At 41.5% G+C, this 11129-nt stretch overlaps 1 protein-coding gene across 1 annotated transcript; it reads left to right on the forward strand.

The window, feature by feature from the left end:
- The first annotated feature begins 1933 nt into the window (after positions 1-1933).
- Positions 1934-10121, forward strand: smc2 (structural maintenance of chromosomes 2). The gene is made up of 25 exons (XM_047337874.1): positions 1934-2242; positions 2437-2586; positions 2673-2795; positions 2887-2925; positions 3028-3138; positions 3226-3270; positions 3368-3601; positions 3805-3954; positions 4090-4323; positions 4565-4724; positions 4843-4960; positions 5345-5483; positions 5570-5689; positions 5787-5991; positions 6182-6317; positions 6706-6830; positions 6923-7116; positions 7227-7370; positions 7532-7606; positions 7830-7949; positions 8098-8298; positions 8380-8496; positions 8984-9144; positions 9273-9420; positions 9517-10121. Exons 1-25 carry the CDS (start codon positions 2075-2077, stop codon positions 9700-9702), a joined length of 3603 nt encoding a protein of 1200 aa, XP_047193830.1. The 5' UTR covers positions 1934-2074; the 3' UTR covers positions 9703-10121.
- Positions 10122-11129: the final 1008 nt, after the last annotated feature.

Below are 11129 nucleotides of genomic sequence, written 5' to 3' on the forward strand. Positions count from 1 at the left end.
TTCCAAACTGACCAGAAATTGTCAAATATGTGACTAGTTATGTAGAATATTTCAGATCAACTCCACTGAGGCATACTTGTGTTACATGGCATCCTTCCTTTGTCACACTACCTTGACCCCATCTCCAGCAGGAGCTCATGCCTTAAATCCACACGACAGTGACTAAGAAAAAGGTAGAATAGTTTTTTAATGCAAATTTTTGTGTTGTAAATTTTGTGTTTATCACACTAGAGTTTAAATTCTACAAGAAAAAAGAAAAGAATATGACAAGACAGATTCTTTATCACTACATATGTTGTGCCCAAAACTGTTTACTTTTTTTTTAATGTTCCGTGTCTTCAACATTTAAATATTAATAGACAGTATGTGCTATTATCAGTAAACACCTATAATACATTTACAAAAGCAGACAACATAAGTCTTAAGATTTTTCCAATGTGGCATAAGAAGGAATAAGACATTTCCCTGAAGTAACAGTTGAAAAATCCCTCTGTAAAAATACTTCATTGTAAAAGTCCTGCATTTAAAATGTTGTAATCACCTAAATGTATGTCGTACAGTATATCAAGCAAACGTATTCAAAATAAAGAGAAGCTCTCTGTGACTATTATAATAATACTACTAATAAAACTGATTAACATTATGTCATAAGATTTTTATAACCGATGTATTGTAACTGACTATTTGGTCAGAAAATAATGAGGAATACCTGTCAGGACTATCATACACCCTGCAGCACCATAGCCCACAGATAAGAGTGGAGGAGGCTATTTGGCACTGACGACTTGAAAAAAGCCAATACTGAAGAAGTAGGAGAAGGTGAAAACAAATTGCATTTTATCTATAAAAAGGTCCTACAGCAGAAAGACCAAATGATCCCTGGGAAGTTCGACAAAACTAAATCGTACTAGAGAAAGAAACCGCTGCAGCTTGACATCAAGCTGCCCTCTCCTCTCTCACTACTGACTGGCATTTACTTTTATAGCCTCACCTGCCTGGAACCTACCACCTGCACTGATAAGTACAGGGTGAGCTAAACAGAAAGATAAGTAGAAACCACACTCAACACGACGAACACAAGACTAAGTTAGGACTCTAGGCTACTGCTGATCTCACAATTCAACCTATCTGCGAAAATACACAAGAAAATACATCGTCCTGACTAAAACATAATCCAATGCAGCCACTTCACCCGTTCTCTGTCCCCTTGAGTCTTCCCAGCCCCTCCTCTCTCTCAGAGACCTGATCGTGCAAACCTGTTGTCACTCTCCAAAATAAACTGTCAACACATCCTTGCTGTAAAAGAATACAACATACAACAGATTATCTACTTAATCTAAGTGATAATCAAAATTCAAATAATAATCAAATGACCAAATGTTTAATGTAGGGAGCTTAAACATTGATGTGTTTGGCATGTTTACAAGAAAACTTTCTAAAAATGCCAATTTATTGTCTGTCACTCAGTTTCAGCTCGACTTTGCTACATTTTTGAATATCATATAAAAAGTACAGTAAATGTACAGTAAAACATATTTATAATTTTTCATCAAGTACCATTATTGAGTTAATATATTTACTTACATTTCACCTTCATAAATCTTTGGTTTTATTTTTTATTTCCAATGATTTTACAGTTGTGTTTTGCTTCGATTTGTTTCAGCTTTCCGTCCATAGGTGGCGCCAAAGCGCCACAAGCAAATTAGGAGCATTTAGTAGCGTCAAGATTTGCCTGACCAAAATAAATACACATACACGGAACAGTGTTTCTCGCTGTGTATATTTCACATTCAAATCCTGAATGTCACCTATGACCTTCATGTGTTGATTCGTGTGTTATTTAATACGCATATGTTGTTAAGATTGATTAAATGTGTCAGTTATGTGTCAGGCGCAGAGAGGGCAGACTCACGGGTCCTTGCATGCCGCCAAAATTCAAGTGAGAGCAGAGAAGTTCCCTGCGGTCGGTTGTAAACACTGGGCTGTGACCGGGAGCCTCGCTTGTTTACTCCAGTCTCCACACGTCCTGTGTTTTACCTCTGGGATCTGCGGGCAGAGAGGGGGCAGCTTAGAGATGTACATCAAGTCCATTATCATCGAAGGGTTCAAGTCCTACGCCCAGAGGACGGAGATCAACGGCTTCGACCCGCTGTTCAACGCCATCACGGGACTGAACGGCAGCGGCAAGTCCAATATTCTGGACTCGATATGTTTTCTCTTGGGGATTTCCAACCTCTCCCATGTAAGTGTGCTTTCTAATCTATACCCGGAAACGTACACAGCTTGTACTGGACTGGAATAACAAGTTAACCCATGCGTTCATCCTAAACCAGCTACGTAGGAGACACGTTAGCTTGTGTCATGATCAGAGCTTCTATTACACGGAACAGGAAAGTGAATCAACATGTGTCCCTTTGTCACGTTTCCTCTTGAAAGGTGCGAGCCTCCAACCTCCAGGACCTGGTGTACAAAAACGGACAGGGGGGCATCACCAAGGCCACCGTGTCCATCACCTTTGACAACTCCAACAAGAGCCAGAGCCCTCTGGGGTTTGAAACCCACGATGAGATCACCATCACCAGACAGGTTGGCACAGAAAGAGGGACACCATTTTTTCTTTCTAGGCTCTGTAATTGACAGGGTATTAAAACATTACTGCTTCATGCTCCAAGGTTGTGATCGGTGGCAGGAACAAGTACCTCATCAATGGAGTCAATGCCAACAACACCAGGGTCCAGGACTTGTTCTGCTCCGTCGGCCTCAACGTCAACAATCCACATTTTCTCATCATGCAGGTCAGTCTCACGTGTGTCTGCAGCAGTTTGCATAGTTGTGGCTTTGGTCCTCTGTAGTAATTTACATCGTGTGATGTTTCTGATATTTTAGGGGAGGATCACCAAAGTTCTGAATATGAAGCCACCAGAGGTAAAACTAAACATACAGTTTGTTCACCATCTCAGCATCAGAACATTTTCATACATATTATCTGTTTTTTTCTCCTCCTACAATAACGATCCCCTCTTTCAGATCCTTGCCATGATTGAGGAGGCAGCAGGGACCAGGATGTACGAATGTAAAAAGATCAGTGCTCAGAAAACAATTGAGAAGAAGGAGGCCAAGCTAAAGGAGATTCAGACCGTACGTCCAACTTTCAGACATTTATTCTGCAGTGGGGAGATGTCACATGTCCAATATTTAACACCCTCTCTTTGTTTTCCTTTTCAGATTTTGGATGAGGAAATTACTCCAACCATGCATAAACTGCAAGAGGTAGGTTGACTACAAAACCACACATTTAGAACAATCTTTCATTGCAAATTTAGTTGCTAATCATTCCCCCCTTTGTTTAACTGTCCTCCCTTTGCAGGAACGATCATCGTACCTGGAGTATCAGAAGCTGATGCGTGAGATCCAGCACTTGTCACGGCTTTATGTGGCCTGGCTGTTTGTGTGCGCAGAGGAGACCAAGCTGAAGTCAGCCGAGAACCTGAAGGGGATGCAGGACAACATCGCCTTGATGCAAACCAGCATGGCTGAGAATGAGAGCAAAGTCCAGGAGCTGTCAGCCCAGATTCACGAGCTGCAGAAGAAAAAGGACCAGGTATGCTGGAAGAGAGGGGGATAACTATTTTCCTCATTCTACGATGTTAACATTTTGTTGAGAATTTGAATATTTCCCCCTGGATGACTGTTTCGGCTTTCAACAAAATTAACGTTATATGTGTTTGTAATCAAAACTAATGCAAAGTAATGGGATCAATGTTCATATTGCTTTGTAGCCAATCTTTATATTCTCATCTGAAGGAGGTGAATGGAGTCTTAAAATCCCTGGAGGAAACTCTTGCAGACATGCAGCGTGTGGACGCCAAAGCCCAAAGTGCCTTTGACCTAAAAAAACAGAATCTAACAGATGAAGTCAAGAAGAGGACGGAGCTTGTAAAGAGTATGGAGGAGGTAACGGGACCATGCTTCCAATTCATCTATCTACAGTACATTATGCTTTCTGCAGGACCTGTGTGATCTCTTGTCAAAACAAATACTTGATGGCAGTATCAAAACTATAACTACACCTCACTCGTTCTTCCTCAGGACAAGAAGATGCATACGGTAAAGGAAAAGGAGGTTTCTAAATTGATGGGGCAGCTTCAGACTCTACAGGAGGAGGGACAGAAGGACAGTACCGCTCTTGAGGCCGCTGAGCAGCATTTCAAAGCTGTGTCTGCAGGTCTCTCCACCAATGAAGACGGAGAGGAAGCCACACTGGCTGGGCAGATGATGACCTGCAAAAATGACACGAGCAAGGCAGATACTGAGGCCAAGCAGGTGAGGGAAACATCTTGACAATATCTGCCAGGAATGTGATGTTTCAGATTGCTAGTTCGTATTCAGTCGTTTTCATTTTAAATATTTATTCTCAAAAGCTTGCATCCACATTCTGGGTGCATTCTATACGGAATGTATCCTTGAGTTGCATTTTTAACCTAGGTGATTATTTTGGTGTAAAATGCAAAGTTGTGCTGCAAAGTTTGTTCATCTTGTCTCTGTTGTCCTTCTATCTGTCCAGGCCCAGATGACACTGAAACATGCCCAGGCTGAGCTGAACACCAAACAGGCAGAAGTGAAAAAGATGGACAGTGGCTACAAGAAGGACCAGGACAGTTTACAGGCTGTGAAAAGTAACAGGGAGAAACTTGAGGCCGAGCTTTCTAAACTCAACTATGAAGGTACTTTGCATGCATATGTGTGTGTTTGTCGCCGTACAAACAATTCTTTTATATTTCCTTCCCTTTCTGAAAATGTCCTGTGTAAAAAATGGGGGTGTGTCTGTCTCTCTGTCTGCAGATGGGAAGGAGGAAAGTCTGCTGGACAAAAGACGACAGCTGTCCAGAGAAGTCTCCAAACTTAAAGAGACCTATGAACGTCTCGTGTCCAGATTCCCCAATTTGCGCTTTGACTACAGGTACTTTATTACTTTAATATTACAATATATTTTGAGTATAATCATACTTTGTAATGCTCCAAATGACAACAACCCAGTTTATTTGAGCAAACTGCCTTGCACACTCACAGGTCAATAAAAACATGCGTCCAAAAGTGCACATAAGAGTAATCAAATGAATTGGTGTAATAAGTCCAATCAGTTAGAGCTGTATGGGTGTAAGGATGAACTGATCCTAAGTGAACTTTTATCTGACTGGTTCTTTAAGCTAAGTGATGGATTTGGTCAAATTTGAGACTTTTGTGTGAGCAATAATTTGTTTGACCTGTTAATTGGCTTATAGTAATAAGAGAATTCCTAACAGACATTCCCAAAGTGTTTCATGCATTGTTTGTTTTCTTGTAGGGACCCAGAGCGCGGCTGGGACCACAGCAAAGTCAAGGGGCTGCTAGCTAACCTGATCACAGTCCGCGACGTCTCTTATGCAACAGCACTGGAGGTGGTGGCAGGAGGACGTCTCTATAACATCATAGTAGACACAGAGGTAATCCAGAGTCACTGTCAGTTTCTTTCTATTGTCACCACATACAGTTTATATTGTAACATGGTGATGTTGGTGTCTTTTTTCAGGTGACTGGTAAAAAGCTGCTGGAGAAGGGAGAGCTGCAGCGGCGGTACACCATCATTCCCCTGAACAAGATCTCAGCCAAGACTCTCCACGACAGAGTGGTCAGCAGCGCCAAGAGCCTGGTGAGAGATCTCAACACCCCCCCGGTTTGGAAATTAGTTTTTGTTTGATGTTTAATCATGACACAGTCTCTTCTGTCCCTTCTCTCTCCTCTGTCAGGTTGGAAAAGATAATGTCCACACTGCTCTGTCCCTGGTGGGCTATGAATCGGACCTGCGTAAGGCCATGGAGTACGTCTTCGGCTCCACGCTGGTGTGCGACACCCTGGACAATGCCAAGAGAGTGGCTTTTGACAGGCAGGTGATGACCAAGACTGTCACTCTCGGAGGGGACATCTTCGACCCACAGGGAACTCTGAGTGGAGGTGAGAGCGAGGAGGATGAACGTAATGGAGTATGTGTCATTGAGTCATCAATGTGCTGGGTTGAGAAAGAAAAGGTGTCTTTTTTTAGCCAGAAGATGCTTGAAACTGTTTAAAAATAATCTCAATTCCCACACAAAAGGATTCAAAAAGCAACTGCTCCCATTTCAATTCCCTTGTTTTTCTCTTCCAGGCGCTCGCTCCCAGTCGGCATCAGTTCTGACCAGTCTGCAGGAGCTGAAGGAGGTTCAGGACAACTTGAAGGAGAAGGAGGCCCAGCTGCAAGATACTGAGCGACAACTGGCCAGCCTTAAGGGAACTGCCGAGAAGTATGAAGATGCAAACACACATGAAATATGTTAAAATTTCTTGTTGTGAGATATATAATATATATAATTTATTTAAGATATTAATACCTGCCAATAAATTATCCAATTTTTTCAAAACTCTCAAATAGCAATACTTGTTTCCAACGTTCTGTGTCAGTCGGACTATAATTCTGAGGCAAATTGTCAATAATACATTTTTAAATTGTGATGCTTGAACTAGATAAAGAAATTGTATTCACAAGATAAATCCACTGCTGTCATTCACATCTCTGTGACTGACAGTGCTTTCAAATCAGCCTATCTTGGTGTATCCTAGCAGTTCATGATCAAATCCCCCCCCCACCTACCTAACCCCAACTCTTCACTTCACCATAATTGCTGCCTCCAGGTATCGTCAGCTGAAGCAGCAGCATGAGCTGAAGGTAGAGGAGGAACAGATTCTGCAGGCCAAGCTACAGCAGAGCTCCTTCCACCAGCAACAAGAGGAGCTGGAGAGGCTGCGCAAAGCCATCGGTCAGAATGCAACTGGATTCACACAAATAGATTTAAAGTCAAGTCTATACTGTACAAACGCATGCTAACCGTGGTGTGGTTGTCTGATCCAGAGGAGAGTGTGGAGACCCTGCGAGTCACCAAGGATGTGCAGAAGCGGGCGGAAGAAAAGTACAAGGTGTTGGAGAACAAGATGAAAAATGCCGAGGCAGAGAGGGAGAAGGAGCTGAAAGCTGCTCAGCAGAAACTCAACGCTGCCAAAGGCAAAGCTGATGTCTTCAACAAGAAACTGAAGGAGAAGCAGCAGGTACACCGGCCACACACACACACACACAGTTCCACACAATCATCCTTTTCATCATTGAAATCTGCATCTGAAAGATGTATTGAATGTTTTTTTTTTCTTGTTAAATTCAGGAGTCAGAAGCTGTGGCCCTGGAGCTGGAGGAGCTGCGGAGGGAACAGACTGGTTATGAGCAGCAGATTCAGGCTGTGGATGAAGCCATGAAGGCCATCCAGGAGCAGATAGACAGCATGGCCTGCACTGTATCCCAGAACAAGGTAATTGTGTCTTTTTGAACATGTTTGTGTATATGAAATAATATCATAGATCCAACGGTTCAGATACGCTTTATATTTGCATGTTTAGTGACATTTATATGTCTAGAAAAGACTCCTTTCTCATTTGCCCTCACTATTCCTCATTTTCTGTGGGGATGTAGGAGGATGTGCGTAAAGCTCAGGAGGATCTGGCCAAGCAGAAGGAGGTGATCATGGCTCAGGACAAAGAGCTCAGGGTAAATATAGTTTTTGCTTCAATACCCTGGTTTTTTAAATCTCCTCTTAAGAAGGTTTTCAGTAGATGGGTTTTAGAGCACTTCCCAATTCTCATTGTAAGAGGACATCATTTCACTTTCAGTTGTGTGGTGATCGATAATTCCACTGCTTGCACTTAAAAATGTTGACTGTGATTAATTGAAGTCAATTCTTCTTCTGCATTTATCCATTTGAATGTTCCAGGGGAAAAGCACTGAGGCAAATAAGATGAGGGAGCAGAACAATGAATTCCAGCTGAAGATAAAGGAGCTGGAGCACAACATCAATAAACACCGCAAAGACAGCCATGACGCTGCTGACAAGGTGAACAGCAACATTAATTTACCTCTACAATAGTATCGTGTGTGTATATATATATATATATATATATATATATATATATATTCTTATTTACTCTGATGTTGGTCTCTTAAACGTTTCTGCTTCCCTTTGCCTATTCCTCCTCCTCCAGGTGTCTCGAATGCTGGAGGAAAACGACTGGATCCAATCAGAGCGCCACTTCTTCGGTCAGCCAAACACCTCCTACGACTTTAAGCTCAACAACCCCCGCGAGGCGGGTCAGCGGCTGAAGAAGCTGGAGGAGACGACCATCAAGCTGGAGAGGAACATCAACAAGAGGGCCATGAACATGCTGAACGAGGCGGAGGAGAGGGTGAGGACAAAGAGTCGGTGGAATAACAAAATGCAAAAACAAAACACAGTTTTGTCTAACAGTTCCTTCATCTGTCTGCAGTACAATGACCTGATGAAGAAGAAAAGGATCGTGGAGAACGATAAAGCAAAAATCCTGCAGACCATCGAAGAGCTGGACCAGAAGAAGAACGAGGCTCTCAACGTGGCATGGCAGAAGGTCGTCTACCTTTTTTTAGCAATTTCATTTATTTTTCTTCTATTTACGTTTGTCTCTTTCAGATCCATCATTGACTAATGTGACAATTTAATGTGTACACACATGAGACAATGTCAATTTGATCAGGAGGTGTTTATATCAATATAACAATGGAATTTATATCACTAGTTACTTAACATCTCTGGATGTGTTTGTCAAATCATTGAGGTTTTCATTGTATTTACATTAACTGTGGATATATACAATATTAATCCATTGATAAAACATAAATTTGAGCCTCTATGTCCCTTTTCTTATTTTTGCACATTTCCTCGTGTTGATTTTTACTGAAGGGCTCAGCACTAACAATAGCGATCAAACTGACAACTGAACAATCTTACTGATGATTGTGGTTTGAATCAGTTTAAATATTGTTGTTGTGGATTTTGTCGCACCTCACTAAATATTCTACCATTACTTTATTTGTCACGCTCCTCTCTCTCTGCAGGTAAACAAGGACTTTGGCACCATTTTCTCCACCCTGCTGCCGGGGGCCACTGCTAAGCTGGCTGCCCCTCAGGGCTGTGGTGTGTTGGAGGGTCTGGAGTTCAAAGTGGCCTTGGGCAACACCTGGAAGGAGAACCTCACTGAGCTCAGTGGAGGGCAAAGGTCAGCAACACCACTTATATGCTCATCAAGTGTGATGTATTTGTTGTTGAAATGTATTAAGTTCTTTAGTGAGAGGTTTCTTTGTCGTCACTTGTTCTCCACCACCCTGCTCGTGCTTGTGTTTTCAGATCCCTGGTGGCCTTGTCTCTCATTCTGGCCATGCTGCTGTTCAAACCCGCTCCCATCTACATCTTGGACGAGGTGGATGCGGCTCTGGATCTTTCCCACACACAGAACATTGGACAGATGCTGCGCACGCATTTTAGACACTCACAGGTCAGTTCAAACCGATTGGTGCATATATTTACTATTTGGATTCAAGATTTTCTTTGCAAACATCATGTACAACATGCATTTGAACTCTCCCTACAGTTTGTGGTGGTGTCCCTGAAGGACGGCATGTTCGCCAACGCCAACGTCCTGTTTAAGACCAAGTTTGTGGACGGCATGTCCGCAGTGTCACGGACCGCGCTCAGCCAGAATGACCCAAGCTTTCCCCAGAAGGGCCGAGACAAGGCTCGTCAGAAAGACAAGAGGATCAAACAGCTCATCAGCTAATTATTATAAAGGAGCAGTAGAACGGGACACATTCACATTTAATATTCACTGTCTTTTTTCCTGAAGCTATATCACGTAACATAAGAAAATGTGGTATTTGTTAATAACTGATAAGATGTGTATACTCAGGTTTGCTGTGGATAGTAATCACTCATAATACTTGTAAGAGTTCTATCATTTATACAACAGTTGTGAGTGAAGACCCTCAGGCTGTATTTCTGTTTCATGCCATGTTCTCTTTCTTCAGCTGTTTGTTGTGTGGAGCGATTCACTTTTTTGTGTATTTCAAACCTTTTAACTGTAAATGTTTTTCTCTGTCCTGTCTCTTGTCCAACCTGTGTTCATGCTCTTCCTACTGATCAATTGTATATGCAGCTGATGTGACCATTTTTTAGTAAATAAAGCAAATCTCAAATGTTGATGCTTCTCAGTATTGATTTTGTTTCCATTGTGCTTTGCAAACTAAAAGCCATATATTGGATTTGAAAATGCATGACTTTGCTGCCCACTAGTGGCAGCACAAGGAACACTAAGTCTAGCACACCATAATATATATAGCATTTCCTGCATCTGTATATATGACATACTCAATTTTAATGGCAGGTGTAAGGGGAAATGTAGTAATTTAAAGGTTTTGACCTCAGAGTATAAATTATTAGTAATCAAACAGTCTTGTAGACAATTATGAAAAATATTTAACAATATATAGATGTAATCTCTGCAGGGTATACGGAATATACAAAGATTACAACTAATACAAAACACTGCTGCCAGGCGTTTAACACTTTCAACACTTAACATGCTGTCCTTCACTGGTTAGATGTGAATTTAAGAATTGAATTTAAGATTATACTGCTTGTTTTTTTAAAGTCTTAAATGGTCGTTTTGGCTCCTGCCTTAAATCTGTGATGAAGCTGGTCGCTGCCTGAGATCCTCCAGCATCACACCTCGTCACTGAAGGTGACCTGGCTTTTGCTGTTCAGGCTCCTCTGTTGTGGAGCTCCCTGCTCTGAGATCTCAGGCAGGAAAACTCAGTAACTTCTTTCAAAACTCTTTTTTAAGATCACTGTTATTGTTTGCTGTCTTCTTAATTATTGGCATGGTTGAAACTAATATAGTATTTTATCATGTTACTTTTTTTAAATTTTATTACTTGCATTATGTTTTATTCATACTTTGTAACTTTTTTTTTTTTTTTAAAAAGGTGCTATATAAATAAAATTATTATAAGTAATGCAGCTGGTTCTAGGTTCTAACATTAACACAAAATCTAAAGGAAATTAGCACTTTATCAGGTGTTGCATTAACCAGGGTGCAACCAATACAAAACATAACTTATACTCAGTCAGTACATGTGGTTTCATACGTATGCACCTGACAGATCTGCCATCAACCTGTTCTTGTATTTAAAACTGTAGATGTGTGAC

This window comes from Hippoglossus stenolepis, chromosome 2, assembly GCF_022539355.2.
Source record: "Hippoglossus stenolepis isolate QCI-W04-F060 chromosome 2, HSTE1.2, whole genome shotgun sequence".
NCBI classification, from domain to species: Eukaryota; Metazoa; Chordata; class Actinopteri; order Pleuronectiformes; family Pleuronectidae; genus Hippoglossus; species Hippoglossus stenolepis.

Bases quoted from the DNA above. Each gene is read 5' to 3' on its own strand.
- smc2 (XM_047337874.1), top strand. From the start codon at position 2,075: ATGTACATCAAGTCCATTATCATCGAAGGGTTCAAGTCCTACGCCCAG. The intron at 5,690-5,786 runs GTGAGAGATCTC...CTCCTCTGTCAG, and splicing joins TCAGCAGCGCCAAGAGCCTG to GTTGGAAAAGATAATGTCCA. The intron at 9,145-9,272 runs GTCAGCAACACC...TTGTGTTTTCAG, and splicing joins GAGCTCAGTGGAGGGCAAAG to ATCCCTGGTGGCCTTGTCTC.